This window comes from Calypte anna, chromosome 1, assembly GCF_003957555.1.
Source record: "Calypte anna isolate BGI_N300 chromosome 1, bCalAnn1_v1.p, whole genome shotgun sequence".
Lineage (NCBI taxonomy): Eukaryota > Metazoa > Chordata > Aves > Apodiformes > Trochilidae > Calypte > Calypte anna.
Window position 1 is genome coordinate 81065192 of NC_044244.1, and position 18184 is coordinate 81083375.

Below are 18184 nucleotides of genomic sequence, written 5' to 3' on the forward strand. Positions count from 1 at the left end.
TGGTGCATGGGGCTGTTAGATGCAGGAGCAGAAAGGTCATGGTGACACAGTTCTGGCTTTCCCTGGGTTAAGTTGAAGGACACTGCTAGGGTTACCCTGCCCTGGGGAGGGGAGTGGGAGAAGGACTGCACATGTTTACCTTCAGCCCTGAGAGAGCCACGGCTCTCTCAGTCTTGTCCAAGGGTGCCTTCTGCATGAGTGCACCCGTGCAGAGCATGCATGCTGAATGCATGGGCACAGTCAAACCCTCAGAAACATGGGACACAGTGTCCTGTGAGGCTGTTGCAGCATGGCTAGGAACCCTGGCAGAGGCCAGCCTGCATCTGCAGTGGGTATCTAAATGTCTCCTATTTGGAGCAAGGAAGAGAAGTGCAGCTGTTTTGCCCTTGCCAATTTTCAGTCTTTTCCTTCTTGATTTGGTTAATGTGATCTGACTGGGTCAGCCGTTTGGGGTCTGGGGTCCCTTAAGGGTTTATTCGCCAAATGCTGCCAGGTATTCATATTAACTCATCATCATCAGAAACCCAATTTCCTTCCCTGGCTGCGGTGGAAGAAGCCCTCCCACCTCCTCCCCCCCTCCCCTTCAAAACCATTGCGTGGTCACGAACTTCGCAGCGCTGCCAAATTGCAGGGGAATGATTATCCGGGGAGATTAGCTTGCAGAGCGAATTCCTAGGACACAGGCTGAAGGTGACAAAAGTGGGAGCCAGCAGGAAAAGCGCCAAAGGGCCCCCGCTGAAAGGGGTCGTCGCTTTTTAGCTCTTTTAGCACCGTCAGAGCGCGGTGTTCGCTGGGGGCGGGGGTGTCTGAGCTCCGAGTCCGGGGGCAGGAGAAGTTAGCCGGGAGTTGCTCAGAAGAGTGCGGCTGGGACGCAGAGGGAGTTTCTAGGGGTCTGGCTCAGTACCTCCGGGTCCCGCCGGGACCGGGCGGCTCCGATATGGGAAGGGATGGGGGGGAGGGCGGTGAAGGCGGTGGCGGCCGCCACCAGGAGGCGCCGGAGACCGCGGCGTCGAGCGCTGCTGCTGTATGGTCGAGGATGGGGCGGTGGGGTGAGGGGTGATTCAGTAGTAGGGTCACAGGATGGTTTGGGTTGGCAGGGGCCATAACGACCACCTAGTTCCAACCCCCCTGCATGGGCAGGGATACCTGCCAATAGGCCAGGTTGCTCAAAGCCCCATCGAACGTGGCCTTGAACACTTCCAGGGAGGGGGGCAGCTGCTACTTCCCTGAACAGCCTGTGCCAGTGTCACACCACCCTCACACTAAAGAATTCATTTCTAATGTCTAACCTAAATCTACTCTCTTTCATCTTAAAAAGTTCGTACATGTGTGTGTTGGGGTGCAGATGTGCATGCCCATGTGTTCATGTTGAAGGGCTGGTTCACCTCTCCTGTGAAAATAGGCTGAGAAGGCTCCAGGATGACCTTATAGCAGCCTTCCAGTACCTGAAAGGGCTACAGGAAAGGTGTGGAAGGAGTTTTCACAAGGATAGTGATAGGATAAGGGGAGGCTATGGCTTTAAACTGAAAGAGGGGAGATTTAGGCCAATCTCACCACCTCACTGGCATGTTGCAGGAAGCTTAGCAGGGAAACCTGAGAACATGTAACTTGCACCATATTTCAGCTGTGGAGATGGAAGGCTTGGCTTGTCAGATGTTCTCAAGCTTTCACACACAAACTCACGCAGAGCAGGAGCTGGTGTGACCCTCTCCTAAGTCCTACATCGCACCGTGCCTTTTGTGTACTCCCTTACATCCAAGTATTGCAGCAGGTTGTTTCTACCATACCATACATCTGTCTCCCCCATCAAGCACACAGAAGTGGAGCCATACCCTTAGACCTGTTAAGGCAGCAGTACCCAGCCAAGGCCAAACATCCCCCTGCCTCTGCTGTGCTTGGTGTGCATTGCATGCCTCCATGGGTGTATGTGTGTTTGCTTTAGTTGCATGTTCACACTAGAAGAGTGGCAAGAAGGATGGTTGCCATGTATGTATATGTTACATAAGTGTCGTAGACATTAGACAAATACTGTTTTCGCCAAATAGTAAAAATGTGATGGATGAAACCTTTTTGTAAGTAACACAGGGTGCTCTTTATTATATATTGGGACAGAGGAATCATGTTGTGGGACTTCTTCACTGCCAGTATGGGATGCAGGTATTCCCAAACAGCCTCCTCACAATTACTTCACCACAAAAAATGCTTTCTCTGAAACATAGGTCAGGTAGGCATAGTAGCTTAACTTAAAATTTTTTCTGAGCTCTAAGGAGGAAATTAATTCCTGTCACCAAACAAGGCATGAAAAAACAGTGTTGTAGGCTTTGTGTGACAAGCCACAGAAGACCATCAGGGACTAACTGAAAAAAAGAAACCAAAGATGGAATATAAATTTTCCACACAATTTAGCACATATTTGATAATGAAAGAATAGAATTGGGTCACAAACAGACAATCTAGTAAGTAATGGGCTACATTAGGAAGAAATCACACAAATGAAAGCATTACAGAATTTCAGGGGCTCTGGGGACATCCTTCTTGGATTTGCTGCCTTTTAGTCACTAGCTGGAGTTTAATAGTGACTGTGCTGCTGAGCAAGCCTGTGGTACCTGTTCTCCACCCAGCAGAAAGGGGCTTTTTTAACCTGGTAAACTCTGCAGGAAGTGAAAGGGAGCAATGGCACTTCGGTCTCAGGAGGCTCTCCTGAACAGAGCCTGTTTGTTTGTTTGATTGTTTGTTTGTTTCTTGGGTCCCCTCTGCCACCAGAAATAGCTCTTCTTGGTAGCAAGCATGTCATCTTCCACAGCAGGATCAGTCCCAACGTATAGACTCATTTCAATCTCTACACTTCAATATCTTGCCACATTTTTTTTGTATAAAACACCGTATATTACACACATTTTTATATACATGTATATAAATGTGTATGTGTGTGTGTATATGTCCATGTATACATGCATACACACATCTGAATACATATACATGTACCTATACTTGTATGTGTGCATGCACATGTATACATGCATATACATTTCCATATATTCATATATTCATACATGTACATGCACACGATGAGCGTGCAGTTACAAAACCGTAGCCACGCACACCTCCATGCCTCACTACAAAGAAAAGGCTGCCAAGGCTTGGTATTGCAGGGTGAATTTAAAACAGCATCACTGCCTTTAAAGCCACCCAGAAAAGGGGACCTGTAAATGAGAGGATGGATGAGAAGATGTCAGGAGTGTCAGCACTTAATATTCCTGGAGCGAGGCTGCGTTATTTGTTGCTGCGGCAGAATGTCCCTCCCTGCCCCCCCCTCAAACAGGGACCCCTTGTGTGCAAGTTCCTTTCCCACCCTTTAGAAAAATCAGCCTCCCTGGCACGCCCTGCACCTCCACCCCATAGGTGTCCTGCCACAGGGCCATAAATACGACAGCCCACGCCCCAATTAAGAAATAAATAATTGCAGCACAGCCCCTGGGTGGGTAGGCGGCCGCTGGCTGGACCTATGTTTTATTGATCGGACCACTGTGATGAATCAGCCCCTGCAGAGATGGTGTCTGGCTGCAGACAGGCACTAACCACTGCACAGAATTCCAAGAAGGACCACCATCCCAGGGCCACAGCTGGGAAGGTGTGGAGTGGGGCTGGTGCCTGGGAGTGGCACCATGTGATGGTGTGAGCCGTGGCTCTGGCCACACAGCCAGCAGCTCCCAGCTGCAGGGACAGAAGGGGATGGGATGGGATGGGATAGGATGGGGTCAGTGGCTGGGGCTGAGCCTTCCCACATGCTCCAGACCCTATTTCTCAAGCCTGCTTGAGGGTGTTGCTTTGGGAGACCCGCGTGCTATCAGAGCATTGGGTGGGAGGGGTGGATGCTGAGGAGCTGGTGGGCAGCTGGGCATGGATGGCGGCTCAGCTAAGCAGGAGCAGCCAAGGGGCAAAGCGCCATGTTCCTGTGTGACCCATCTCTTGCCCATCCCTGTGTAATCTTTGTCTTCTTTTCTCTCCCTTCTCGCACCTTGCAGGACCCGGCACAGGGAGAGTAGACAACGGCTCCATGAGTTTGGCCGTCCCACTGTGGCTGCTGGCAGCGTCCCTGCTCTGCCTACTCAGCAAATGTTAATACAAATCAGAATTAAAAATAATAATAATAATAATAATAATTAAAAAAAAAACCCAACACAACGACAACAACAACAACAACACACAAAACAAAACGCGTTATACAGGAGACAGAGCGAAGAGAGGGGAGAGAGAAGAAAGAGGAGAGGGGGAGAGAGAGAGAGAGAGGACTGTTTCTTTCACAGATTTTGTGTGTTCAGGAGCAAAGAAGGGGGAGAGGAAAAATTACAGCCAAGAATACTCAGCAACATTTAATCTGAAACCTGACAAGCCGGCTGTCAAGTCACCGACTGTCTAAGAGGCAACACAAATCGAGGGAGAGAATGGGGCACCAGCAAGGATCGCGTCGCCAGAGGATGCTGCTACGTCAACAGCCCAACAAAACTCGCAAAGCCAATCAAACAGAAGATCCTCTTTTCTTTTCTCTCCTCCTGCCTCTTTTCCATACTCCCTCACTTTCCTTCCCTCCTCCTCTTTTTTCTGTGGAAAGAGGTCTTTGCTTCAGTGTCTGTAGCCACTTACCTTTTGGATGCCCTGGGTCATTTTTGTGAGCCAATGCTCAGTCAGTTCATGCTTTTGAAAACAAACAAAAAAAAAAGTAAAAGAAAAAAAAAAAAAGCCACAAACCAGAGCAAGTCACCTGAAGCTCTCAGCATACTGGTGTCCTGTGAAGAACCCCTTCCTCTCTTCACTTCACCCTGCTCTCCTGTGAACCCAGCCCTTACTAAACTCTTTCTTCCCCTGTTCTCTTCTTCATGCAACATCATGCTCACTGGCCTGAACTAAAGTTATATCAGCTCTACTGAAAACATACTTTTCTTTTTGTTAATCCTCTTCCTCTCCCCCCTCAATCTGACCAGGTGTCTTTCTCCTGTGTATGCCTGTGTGTGTGCGTGCATGCGTGTACATGTGGCTCTTGCTCCGTCTTCTCTCTTTCTCTCTTTCTCTTTCTCTCTCTAAGCATGCAAAAGGAACAGTCCATGTGTACATATGCTCATCCTGCTGTAGATAATGTCCTGCCTTGTAAGTGTAAGACAAGATGCTGAGAGATCACTCAGGCAGAGAAGACAGGTGAGGAGAGAGGGGCAGCTACAACACAAGTTTGACTCGTGGCTACCATGCTTTCATGAGTCAGTCTGCACCCTTGTTCCGCCTTTTTTTCTCTCCCACCTTGCAACCTGTCTGGCTCTCAGCCTTCAAGTACCAGCATAGCAGTCCCTGCTATACATGAGTGCTTGCACACGTGCATGGGGGTGTGCACGCATGTGCATTTGTCCAAATAAGCAGAAGAAAACGTGACTCCAGCACTATGGAGTGCAGGGTGTGACCACCCACTCCTGAGGAGGGGAGGCTGAGCTGGTGGGATGTGAGTGATGAGACCTTGGACATGACAGGACAGCCATTCCTGTAGGTACAGCGTGTGTGTAGGAACAATGCCTCAACATGAAAACCATGATCTGGTCATTCCTACCCATTTTGGTAGTCATGCAAAAATAGAGCCAATACCTTCTTTTTGTTGTTGTTCTTACTGTCCTCCCTATTATAAAAGGCAACATATGCTATATAAAGATGAGAGCGTGTGTGTGCGCGCATGCGTGTATGTGTTTTGTACACCACCTCTACTACAAAGCTCACTTTGCGATTCCACATTTGAAACTCATAGGATCAGAAAATGTCCAGAACCTGTGAATCTAAGAAGAAAAACAAATGTCAGGGCCAAAATACTGGGCTTATAAAGGCGCTTAAGGTGGTGTAGCAAAGAAGTAGGCAACACAATTCCCCTTGCTCTTTTCTCATTTGAAGAGTGCTGATCTTGCTGAAAAGGGCTGTTGCTTGCCATCACACTTCTTATGGCAAAATTACATGTGGAGTTGCCAGCAGGAGATATTCCAATGGCTTCTGACTGAGGAGAAGGAGAGAACAGGCTGTGAGAAACAAGGTTAAGAAAAAGCTGAGTGGTGGCTGGAAATCGCCACGCCAGCAACAGGTCTGCAAGCAGTGGGAGAAGCCAAGTTGTACACTGCAGTGGCTGAAGTGCATGTGTGCAGGCAGGACCAGTGGGGAGAAGAATTCTGGGTGTCCTGGCCAGTCATGAGCCCTAGCATCCCCAGCAGCAAAGGTGATAAAGCAGGGGGCTTTATCAGGTAGCCACACATGGGGGTTTTTTTGTTTTGGGAGAGAGGGATGTGCAGTGAGGCACTTCAGTCATCTGACAGAAGTTGAGTGACCATCCCACAAGAGTTGTGTTCTGTGGGTGCTTGGCACCACTGAGCTTTTTAGCACCAGCAAGCTGATTTTTTTCATCTTTGCCCTGTGAACAGGCACAGTAGCCACACTCTTGGCAGCCATGCCCGCATGCTCTGGGAGCGAAGGGGGAAACAGCTGGGGTTGGCAACTTCGCAGCACGCAGGAGGGGATACCCAACGGGTCGTCTCCTGCCAGGAAGGAAAATGGGAATTGCTGCCTGTGAGCCTGTTCCCATCTTTACACGGCTGGAGCACCAAGGGCCAAGGCCCTTTCTCTGCAGCTCAGCACAGCTTTCACCGTGCACTGCGGCACTGCTGGTGTCTGCTTCCTCTCTGCTGAGCTCAGCTGTTTCTCCGGCAGCAGCAGCAGCAGGCAAAGGCAATTAAGCAAGCAGGCAAAGGCTCCTCACAGGCAGTCAGAATGAGCGAGGAAAATATAAGTCAGACTCCAGAGGCTGAAGTCTGTGTGATGGCAGACTTGCTGTAGATCTGCTGTAGATTTGGATAGTGGTGAATTATTCTCCTCCAGGCCCCAAAGCCATACCTGGGAATGTTGGTGTCTTGATGGAAGAGGGGAGAGCTAGGCACCTGTGACTTGAAATCCACCCAAAGTATCAAGCAAGGGACGTCTACCCCCTTCAGAGATAGGGTGATCATTGATGGGGCTCGTGCATCTCCTTTGGAGACTGGTGTGCTGTGGCCCAGGAAAAAAAATGCCTTGTATCCTTCAGAGCATTCAGACACCTCATCCTCATGCCTACCTCTTGGGAGCGTATTGTCGTTCAGTGTCTTAGTAACAACTCCAGATTTCATGCTGCAACAGGGCTCCTGAAGCCAAAGCTGCACACCCTCCAGCACACTGGCACAAGGGAAAACCACCACATTGCTGCCATTTCTCATTCTTGGTGCTGCACCTATGCCTGGTTTTACTGTCACAGGCTTATTACTAGAGAGTGGGCAGCCTGCAATCACTTGCTGTCACAGGTTGTTCCTAAGGGCTGGGTCAAGCCCACCGTTTCCTTTAGGTTGAGGCCTCTCTTTGATGTCTCCCTGGTTGCTCTGGTAAGGTCTGTCCTGCGTGTTGTCCTCTGCAGTGGGGTCACTCCTAGGTGTTGGGCTCACACACATCAGAGCCCTATGGTGTGGTGGTGGCCACAAGGCCCGGCACCCGGCCTTGCATCTTTCTTGGTGTGAAGGAGTTTGGAGAGGATATTTTCCAATGTGTCAAGACCCAGAGGCTTAATGGTTAAAGGGAAATACATTATGAAAAACAGGACACCCATATTTTGAATCCATCTGCCTATTACCTAGAGGAAACAGCCACAACCCTGGTGCTACGATCTGGTCTTGCCTTCAAGACCAGGGCAGATCCTGTGCCTCTGTCACGTGGCAGTGAAACAGGGATAAAGCCAGTTATTAGCAGACCTGAGAAAAGCTTCACATCCTGGAGTATGTCTGTTATCTGCAGCAGTGCTGGGAGCCCCACTCCTGGCAATGTCTGTTTCTGGCAGGGCTGGGGGAGTCTTCAGTAAGCTGGAGCTTAATTTAGTCAGAGAAGCTCATCCTTTGAGCTGCTGAGCGTGTCACTGGGTGCTGTGAACAAGCCCCTGCTTCTCCTGAGCAGGGATTGCTCAAAGCATCTGTTGAGAGGAGAGCCCAGATCAACACAGAGAACCCAGGCAAGGTCAAATGCTTTTTCCCCATTCTCTTTCTCTTCTCCTTTCTCTTTGACAGAGATGTTGCAAAGGGTTTTCTCATGTCTCAGGCCCTTTTCTCTGAAGCTGTTTCTCCTCCTTACATTCATGTTCATGTTGCTGTCTTCCCCTCCCAAAAAAGCTGCACTCTTGCTTCCTGCTGCTTCTCAGCTGGTTGGGGACTGGGACAGGTGGGAGTTTGGAATGGGACACCAGTTCCTTGAGCTTGTCAGTGTAATTGTGTTTGGTTGATGGAGATTTAACATTTAGTGTTATAAAAAGAAATGAACAAAATTGAAAAAAAAAAAAAGAAAAGAAAAAAAAAAAGGAAAAAAAATTGTATTTCTTCTACTGGTTTGTAAATATTACAAGAGTTACATGAGATGTCTGGTAATGTCCAAGCAGAGGAACAAAGACTTAGATTTAATATATGGCCCCATACTTGGTAGCAGATTTCTAACCCTTTTCAGATGACCAAGAGGAGGGGTGAAGGCAAGTCTTTCTGAAAGGAACTGGACAGGGGAAGAGCAGCCACCCTGAGCCACATGACCTCCATGCATGACTGTAGCATGTTGCCTGGAGCGTGTGTCTGGTCAGATGGAAAAGGAAGCAGATGCCTGTCTCTGAATGGCTGGGAAGGGCGACGTGGGACACTCCAGCCAACACTTCTATCTTGGCAGCTGTGTTCATTTTTGTTTGTTTGCTGCTCTGCAGCTCGAGGGTATGTTGCTCAGTGATGCACCCCCCTCCTACCCCTCCTTCCTGCTTTCTTCACCAGTGAAATTGTGTCTCCCCATGCTAGCACCAAGTGCATGTTAACGTGCCATTCATGAAGATTTCATTGGTGACATGCATTGTGTTGAGAGTTAGTCTTTGTCCTGCACACATTTCTCATGCCACTGACTGTTCACCACTTGGGTAGATCTCTCGTGTACTGCTGCTTGCCTGACTTTTTGGTCAAGATATATCCAAGCCCCAGCAGTTCTTCTTAGCTCCAGGTGCAACCAGATCATGCGCCCAAGCCACTGGTCTCAGCAACCCCATTTTGAAAGTCCAAGCTTACAGCATGGATAAAGTCACCGTCAACGTCACCGTCTCCAGGCTGAGTGCAAGCTGCACATCTGAAAGAAATTTGGGGAAGCAGCAACAAGTCCTGGTGATTCTGGAGCATTTGGGAAAGAGGATCTGGGAAGTCAGAGGAGTCCTTCACAGCCCTGCCACCATGTGATGTTTCAGCTCAGCATTTGTGCGGTGCTTTACACCTTCACCCCTCCCTGATGAGGGCACAGGGAACTGGCTCTTCTCCCATCCCCCTTCACACCTCCACCTCCTCTCCTGCACACTGACCTGCAGCCCAAATCATCATGGTGCTTGATATGATGTAGCAGCTGACACCAAGGATGGATAAGCAAGACAGCCCTACACAGGACATATTAGGGGGTGTGAGCAGTTCTCTCTCTCTCTTTATTCTGATGGTGCACAATCTTACTGCTTCTCTGACTTGAGTACACAAAACTTCTTGAGTCAGGCATGCCAGGAGCAAACTGTTCCATGGAAAGAGCAGAACCTCAGACAAGGAAGTGGTGGAGAAAATGGATGGTGATTTCCAGGATGTGATGCCAGTGGAAAAGAGTAGGGATGAGTGATCTTCATCATCCATGCACAGAATTCCCAGGTTCACCAGTGAGGAGACCATGGCCTCCCAACGCTAGTCTTAGAGTGGCTTCATTTCCAGTGGGATGCCCAGAAGATTATTTTTCTTAAGTGCATGTCTCCTGCTGACTAAAAGCTGTGTTGCACCATTAAAACCTTTCTCTTTTCCTTCTTGTAACTTGCTAGAATGATGTTCAGGCAGCTCCTACAGATCTTCCCCCACAGATTTTGCTTGATGGTTGGTTCCCATTAGGGCAATATGTAGTGTTTGCTTGTTGATTCAGTCACCATAACAGGAAAGGAGAAGTCAGCTTGGTGAGGATATGTTGGTATGGTCCTCTGTATCTCTGTGGCTTGGGGTGATGTGTCTGAGGCAGAGAGACCAGCCAAGACAGGGTTTGGGAAAGAGAAGCAGCTCTCCTGATTAGTCCAGACAAGTAGCAAGCAATGGGTTCCTTCACTTGTTGCAGGCCCAGGTTAGCTGGTGCCACAGCAACTCAGCCTCCCTGCAAGCCTTGTAGACATTCCTGGGCAGAGGAGGGGGAAGGGGCAGTGCAGGTCAGGAGGACACAACTGCAGCACGGGTCAGAGGGCAGCATGCTCAGCAGGGCTCCTTGGGCAGCACTGCTGGGGAAGGAGTAGAGATCCCATGAAGAAGTACCATTCCCAGGTAGGGCAGGACCTTCCTTCCTGGCCTGTACTCCCTGGGCATCAGGCACTCACCTGGCTTCCTGGGCCATGCACACTATACTGTGACGGGCCTCAGTGAGTGCTGCAGTGTGAGACTGGAATGATTCCAGCTGTGCCCTAGGAACAGATGTGTGGATAACATACGGGCCATGGATGGAGACAAGGACCAAGACCAGCTAGGAGTCAGCAAGTGAGCAGGGCATCTCCCAGGTGGGTCTGTCCTCTGAAATTACAACACTTGCTCCCCATTTTGACCATGCAGAAGCACCCCCCCCCTCCACCCCCGTGACCTCCAGCACACACATGCTACAGTAGTCCTCATGGCTACCATACAGGTGCTCTCCTTTCCCTCACCCTCCATCACACACACAGCCAGACACATGCTCCTTCACTTGCTGCCAACGATGGCTCTGTCTGCCCACACAGCCACATGGCGACCACCCGAGGAAACCAGGAGAGAGTGTGTGAGGGAGCACATGTGTGTGCCAGGAAGGGGAGGAAGGGGCCAAGAGCAGGACCCTGCCTCTACAGTGCCACTGTCATCTCCCAGAATCTTTCAACTTTCCCAGCTGGAGCCAAGTTTCATCCTATAACCTTGAGAATGAAGGCCAGTCCCTTCTTCTTGCTACACGGTGGGGTGGTTAGAACTCTCCTCATTAACAGTGTTATATACATATAAATATATATATATATCTATATCTTTATATATATTTTTCCCCAGCACTGTAGACATGAGCTGAACTTCTCTTTAAGGAAACGAGAAAAATGGCCATTTTATTTTTTGCCATTGGTTTGGTTTTGGAACTAGCTCTGTGAAACAAAATTATAAAAGCGCAAGTGTGTGTGTAAAAGAAATGATCAACAAAAACAAAACAAAACAAAACACAACACAACACAACCCAAGAAATGAATGAGCAAAACCCAGTGATGGATTAAAAAAAAAAAAAGAAGCTTTTTATTTTTTGTTTTCTCAATGTATTTAACTTCTGTTATCTCGTTTCTGTTTCTTTACATGTATGAATGCTCTGCTCTTCTGTGATCTTAAAAAAATACAAAAAAATACAAAAATTAAATAAACGTGAAAAGGAAGTAATATTTCTTCATTTCCCCTCCCTTCCTTGCATACCCTGGCTTGGCTTCTCTCTGATCTTGCCTAGTGATGCCTTCTCAATCCACCCAGGCAAACCACGGGCTAAGCTGCCCCTTCCCTCACCTTCCTTGGCAGGGGGAAGTGGGAGGGGGCTGAGGGTGGTGGATGACCCCTGGCAGTGGGGTTCCTGGGGTACAGTGCCTGGGGGTGAAGGGAGGATGCTGGCTGTACAGAGGTGTGAGCTGGGGCTGCCAGAAGGACAAGGGGAGTGCAGAGGCTACCTGCAGCTGGGTGGTATGGGCAAAACTGCAGTGCCTAGCCCTGAATCCAGGGCTTGCCTGCAGCTCTTATAAATAATCAGGGTTTTTTTTCAAATTTAATAGCATAATTGTGTGTGGGCATACATGTGCAGGCACATATCCGGATCAGGGCTGCAAACCCAGGAAAAGAAGGGCAAGAAAGCAGGTGGAAGGGATGAACTGAGCCTGAGTGGCACAGGTGAGCATGGGACAGACGCACCAAAAGAGAGAACAATGATGAAGAGGCAGAAGGAAGGCAGTGGAGAAGGAGGCTGGAAAAAGTAGCCAAGAAAACAGTATGACACAGCCCTGGAAACACCAGGGTTTATGTCAAGGAGGGAAAGGGAAGGTAGGAATGGAGAGGGCCTGGAATTTACAGCCAGGACAGCCAGGAAAAGGGGGAGAGGGTCAGGAGTCTTTGTGCCACAGGTACAAACAGGCATGCAAATAATAAAATCATGGAATCATAGAAAGTTAGGGGATGTAAGGGACCTCGAAAGATCACCTAGCCCAATCCCCTTGGTCACTGGGATGAGAAAAGCCATGCTTCTAGTGCTGTTCATGGGTGCTACCAGGTCTCCACCTCAGTGTCTGCTCTGAACACACCTGGAGAAACCTTCAATGCCTTTTCACCTCCACCATTGTAGGCTGAGACTAAAGGCAAGAAAAATGCTGGCAGCACAACCCCTCATTTCATTAACATTTTAAATGGTTATTTTTAATGGTACATTTAACTAACACTAACCTATCCATGGGAAGAGAATTTGGCTGTTAATACTGGTATCTGCTTAGCAAACTCAAACTTTGCATTTGGTGAGGCGTGAGCGTAACACCAATAGTACTGCTTGCTAACAGCAGACTCATTAGCATTAATTGCTGCGTTTACTACCACGAAGAGCTTTCTGTATCTCTAAGAGCAGTTATTAGATGTACCCCATTATCACTGGAAAAGGTGCATAGGTAATTACTAGCAGTGATGCAGACTTTCTGGTAAGTGAAAATCAAAATTCTTGGAATTTACTGTAACTCAAAACTTCGGGAAGAATAAGAAAAGCAATGAGATGTTCTGGACACTGTGTTCTTCATCTTTCCTCACTGGAGAACTGTGCATAAACATGGCTAAATTGCAATAGGAAATGAGTTTAAGGGTTATGGTGCTCAAAGGCTGCTGGAAAATGTGCATCCATAAAACTACCTTGCAATGCAGCCAAGGCTGGCTTTGGCTATCCAAAGCAGGCAGTCTCACAGCAGTCAAAAGGCTGGGTTTAGAGAGTTAAACTGTGATGGATGAAACACTTGATCAGATTTGCCACAACCGTGCACTGGTTGGCACTCTTAAGATTGACAGGACTTGTCACTTGTGTCCATCAGCAGCCAGAATCCCAAGGCAGTGTATTTTTCTTAAGAGACACTATATTTTGAGATGTGAAATAGGGATTTTCTTTTCATAGGATTTCTCAAAATGTGACACTTCAGACTGGGTTATAAATCAAGACACAAATGTTGCAACTTCTCACAAAGTCTGTGCCCAAGCATCCCAGAAGCATGGGCCGTCTTTGGGGGGCTCTGGCATGGGATACCTACAAGAGCTGGAAATTGCAATTACTTGCTCCCAGAGAGATACCTGTACCTAACACCTTGTTACTTATCTTCTGTCCATGTTACAAACTCAATCCATACATGGTGTGTGTGGTGCCTGTAAAAACTTGGGAGGATGCTGGAGAGTTTGAGATTTAAACAGTGCTTTCGGATGATTAATACTTTCATAGTATATGGTTTGTAGAATATTTACCACTTCCTCTTCAAAAAGGCTGCCTTTAGCTTAAAAATCACACAATGACCAGGAAGCTAGAAGAAGAATGTTTGGACCATTTTTCACAGAGATGAAGGTGCTAATTAAAATTTAGAGTAGAGTGGTCGGACATTCCAATAACATTGGTGATAAACCTGATTTCAAGTATTTTAAAATATTACAACTAAAATGCGAAACATCAAGCAGGAATAACGCTACCCTGCCAGATGAGAGATGCCCCAAAGTTGTCAGAGGGCTGGAGGGCTGCAAGGCACCCCTTGGAAATCACACCTCTCCTTTGATACACTGTTGTCACTTCCTTGGGTGATGATTTTTTTTTTTTTTTCCAGCTCTGTGCCTGGGACTTGAGGCTTGCATTACCCTGATACCTGTGGTGAGTGGGAGCAATTGGAGAGCAATGGGAGAATTTGTGTAAATCATTGGTAGAAGTGGACTCTCCCATCTTCTTCTGCCAGCTCAACATGTGGATCTGTGTTTCCCATCTCTTGGAGTCAAGCCTCCGAGACTCAGTCCTCCGTGTTGGCCTCATCCAGGGCCGGAGCTCCTGAACGGTGTCACCCAGACATAGGGGCAGTGTGAATGCACCAAGCACTTGATACGGGTGCAGGAATCCAGCAGAACTTCAGTCTCTCACAATGCACCTGGATTCCAGCCCTGGTCCCAGATTCAGCCCTATGTGATCACATGTAGCTCTAACACTTGTGTTGACTTGTTTCCTGTAGATACCAGAATTGAGAAGGGTTTTATTTTTGCCCTGTTGTTCTCTTGGGTTCCCTTTCAAGCACTGAAGCCATGCACTTGGTCCAGTATCAAGATTTTCATGGGGAATAATGTTCTAATCCCCACTGCGGGGAAGTGGCAGAGTCAGGATCTAGAGATGCATGTTGGTATGAGAGAAGTTATTTTGGTTTCAGGCCAAGAGGATATGGAAGTACAGGAAGCAAGGATTTTGCTGCTGTTTCACTCCTTGCCACCCACCCCACACTCTCTGGGCAAGTCAGAACATGGCAAGTGAGCAAGCTGACAGCAGCTGGCTTCCCCTCCATCTCAGACATGTGCCACCCCCAAACCCACCTTTTCTCAGTGTCATGCAGGGTCAGAAGAACCACCAGGGTTCCTGGCAGAGAGGAAGGAGGTCCTTTTAGACACTGTCAATAGGACCCCTGCCTCCACCTGGCTGCCTGGCAGCCAGCACATTTTCACTGCCATCCACCAGGCAGCACGCAAAGAGCTCCTAGAGGTGCCAGAGCCAGCAGCAAATAAAAGACTGATCCAGGCCATAAGAGGATATAAGGGTGACACAACCATCATTACTGGAGAAGCTCCACCTCAGGGACATACTGCCCACTCAAAGTGGCTTCAGTTGGCACAGGTCATAGAAAACACCATGTGTTTTGCCAGAGCACCCATAAGCTGACAGTGAGCTTGAGAGAAGACAATGCCTCCTCTCTGCAATGTGTTTTGGGAAGGCTACTCAAATAAAGGCTGATGTGCCCATTTCTGATTCCATCACCCATTTGTAGGGTGGTCTGAGAACTTCTACTACCATAAATCAGAATCATAAAATGACTTAGTTTGGAAAGGACCTGAAAGATGAAGAATACCTCTCAGACCATCTCACTGGCTGCTGTCTTTACTGGTTTGCATAGCAGAGCCAAAAAATTCCCATTCCTGGCCCCAATGTCTGTGTGTTGGTTGTCTTTCCTGTGAAGGAAGAGCCCATCACATCTTTCCATGAGTGTTACTCTAACAATCCTCAGGTCTTCCTTCCAGCACAGCCTCCTGTCACTGATCAAAGCCCTTCTCCACAGCACAGAAAATAAGATGTCCAGAGGCTCACTGCTGAAGTCAGCTGCTTATGGTAGCCCCCGGTGCACCCCTGGTACCCCAACACTGTGAGGGGCCTCTCTTGCTGCAGCTGAGGCAGAGCAGAGAGAAGTGTTGCTGTTTTCATCCATGTTGGGGCTGGACAAGGCGCCATGCTCTTGAAGCAAGTTGTTCTTGCTGGTTAGTGGTGCACTGCTCTTCTGCAGGGCTTTTCCAGGGCAACAGCTGTCACAGGCGAGATGATGACAGGCATCAGGGCAAGCCTCCCACACTGCAGGATGGGGGTTCCAGCTGACACGGCCGTGGTGATCCTCAGCATAAGCAGCACTGGGTGGACTTCTGATCCAGGCCAGGATGCCATTGGCCTTCTTGGCCACCTGGGCACACTGCTGGCTCAGGTTCAGTTTCTTGTCAATGCAGACTCCCAGGTCCCTTTCTGCCTGGCTGCTCTCCAGCCACTCTGTCCCCAGCCTGTAGCGCTGCATGGGGTTGTTGTGGCCAAACTGCAGGACCCGGCACTTGGCCTTGTTGAACCTCATCCCGTTGGAATCGGCCCAGCTCTCTAGTCTGTCCAGGTCCCTCTGCAGAGCCCTCCTGCCTTCAAGTTGGTCCACACTTCCTCCCAGCTTGGTGTCATCTGCGAATTTGCTGATGATGGACTCAATCCCTTCGTCTAAGCCTTCGATAAAGGTCCAGGGAGGTGATTCTGCCCCTGTACTCAGCGCTGGTTAGGCCACACCTCGAGTACTGTGTCCAGTTCTGGGCCCCTTAGTTTAAGAAGGATGTAGAGGTCCTGGAACAGGTCCAAAGGAGGGCAACCAGGCTGGTGAAGGGACTCGAGCACAGGCCCTATGAGGAGAGGCTGAGAGAGCTGGGGCTGTTCAGCCTGAAGAAGAGGAGGCTCAGGGGAGACCTCATTGCTGTCTACAACTACCTGAAAGGAGGGTGTAGCGAGGTGGGAACTGGACTCTTTTCACAGACGACCTTCAACAAGACAAGAGGACACAGTCTTAGGTTGTGCCAGGGGAGGTTTAGGTTAGATATTAGAAAGAATTTCTTCACGGAGAGGGTGATTAGGCTATGGAATGGACTGCCCGGTGAGGTGGTAGATTCTCCGTCCCTGGAGACATTTAAAAAAAGACTGGATGTGGCACTCAGTGCCATGGTCTAGCAACTGCTCCGGTGGGTCAAGGGTTGGACTAGATGATCTCTGAGGTCCCTTCCAACCCGGCTAATTCTATGATTCTATGATTCTATGACTTCTGTCCCACTGTTAATGGGACAGAAATGGGACCATATGCCTGAGCTCATTCAGGCATTTTACAGCCAAGTGATCTGGCAGCACATGGCTGTGGGAGGGATGGGCGTGCAAGCATGACCTTAGGTTGCTGTCTCCCTGAGGATGATGCAGGGGGTGCCATCTCTCCAGGGAACTGCACCTCTTGGTGTGGCAAGGGACCCAAGGGCTGTGGAGATGACATGAGGATTTGTGCTGCTGCCTGCAGAGAAGGATTTGCTTCCCAGGGGGGCACAGATGAAAACCCCTTGGTAAGGAGTAGGCAGTTGAAGAGCCAGATCCTGGCTCCAAATAAACCCTGAATCAGAATGAGAGGCAAGGACTGCAAGCTCACAGGCCATTTGCAATGCTATCCAAAGCTCTCCTTCTCTGCTTTTCTTACCCCCATTGTCTAACTGAACCAGAAATAAGGAAGGAGACCAAATATAGAATAATTTTGGTTGGACCTTTAAGACTATCAAGTCCAATATTAACCCAGCACACTGCCAAGTGCACCACTAAACTATGTCCCTGAGCACCACATCACAGAATCAAGCACAGAATCACAGAACCTTAGGAGTTGGAAGGGACCTCAAGTGAACATCAAGTCCACCCTCTCCTCACCACCAAATATCTCCAGGGATGGAGATTCCAACACTTCCCTGGGCAGCCTGTTCCAGTGCCTGGCAACACTTTCAGTGACGAAATGTTTCCTACTATCCAACCTCAACCTCCCCTGGCAGAACCTGCGGCCATTTTCTCTTGTTCTATCACATGCTACCGGGGAGAAGAGACTGATGCACCTCACTACAGCCTCCTTTCAGGTAGTTGTAGGGAGTGTAAGGTCTCCAATCAGTCTTTTTTGATTCAGGCTAAACAACCCCAGTTCCCTCAGCCACTCTTTACAAGACTTGTTCTCTAGACCCTTCACCAGTTTGGTTGCCCTTCTCTGAACTCACTTCAGCAGTTCTCAAGGTCCTTCTTCTAGTGAGGGGCCCAGAACTGAACACAGCACACAAGGTGAAACCTCACCAGTGCTGAGTACAAGGGCACAGTCACCTCCCTTCTCCTTCTGGCCACACTATTACTGATGCAAGCCAGGATGCTGTTGGCCTTCTTAGCCACCTGGGCACACTGCTGGCTCATATTCAGCCAGTTATTGACTATCACCAGCAGGTCCTTTTCTCTAGGCAGCAGACATCTCTGCAAAGGGGCTGTGACACTTGGAAACAAAGGTTTGCAACTGGTCTAAAGCAGCTCCGTGGCAGCTACTCCAGACAGTGATGTGTCCTCAGGCAGTGAAAGGATGGGGCATCCTGAGGCAGCCAGATCAGACTAAGAGGAGGCAATTGCAACTGAGTGATAGTAAGGTAACAAACCAAGAGACACTAAGGAGAGGGAGGAAAGAAAAGACAATGGAGGCACTTCGTGCCTCTGGTGATAGTTGAGGCAAATGAGGGAAAATTAGCACCAA

The 18184-nt window shown here is 48.9% G+C and overlaps 1 protein-coding gene across 3 annotated transcripts in view; it reads left to right on the plus strand.

Moving 5' to 3' along the window:
* LSAMP (limbic system associated membrane protein) overlaps window positions 1–11500 on the plus strand; it is a 1021610-nt gene extending 1010110 nt beyond the window's left edge. For all 3 annotated transcript variants that reach the window (XM_030448274.1, XM_008498354.2, XM_030448282.1), the window contains one exon: window positions 4026–11500. In XM_030448274.1, the coding sequence (XP_030304134.1) occupies window positions 4026–4123 (98 nt within the window). In that variant the 3' untranslated portion in view covers window positions 4124–11500. The remainder of the gene's footprint in view (window positions 1–4025) is intronic.
* Window positions 11501–18184: the final 6684 nt, after the last annotated feature.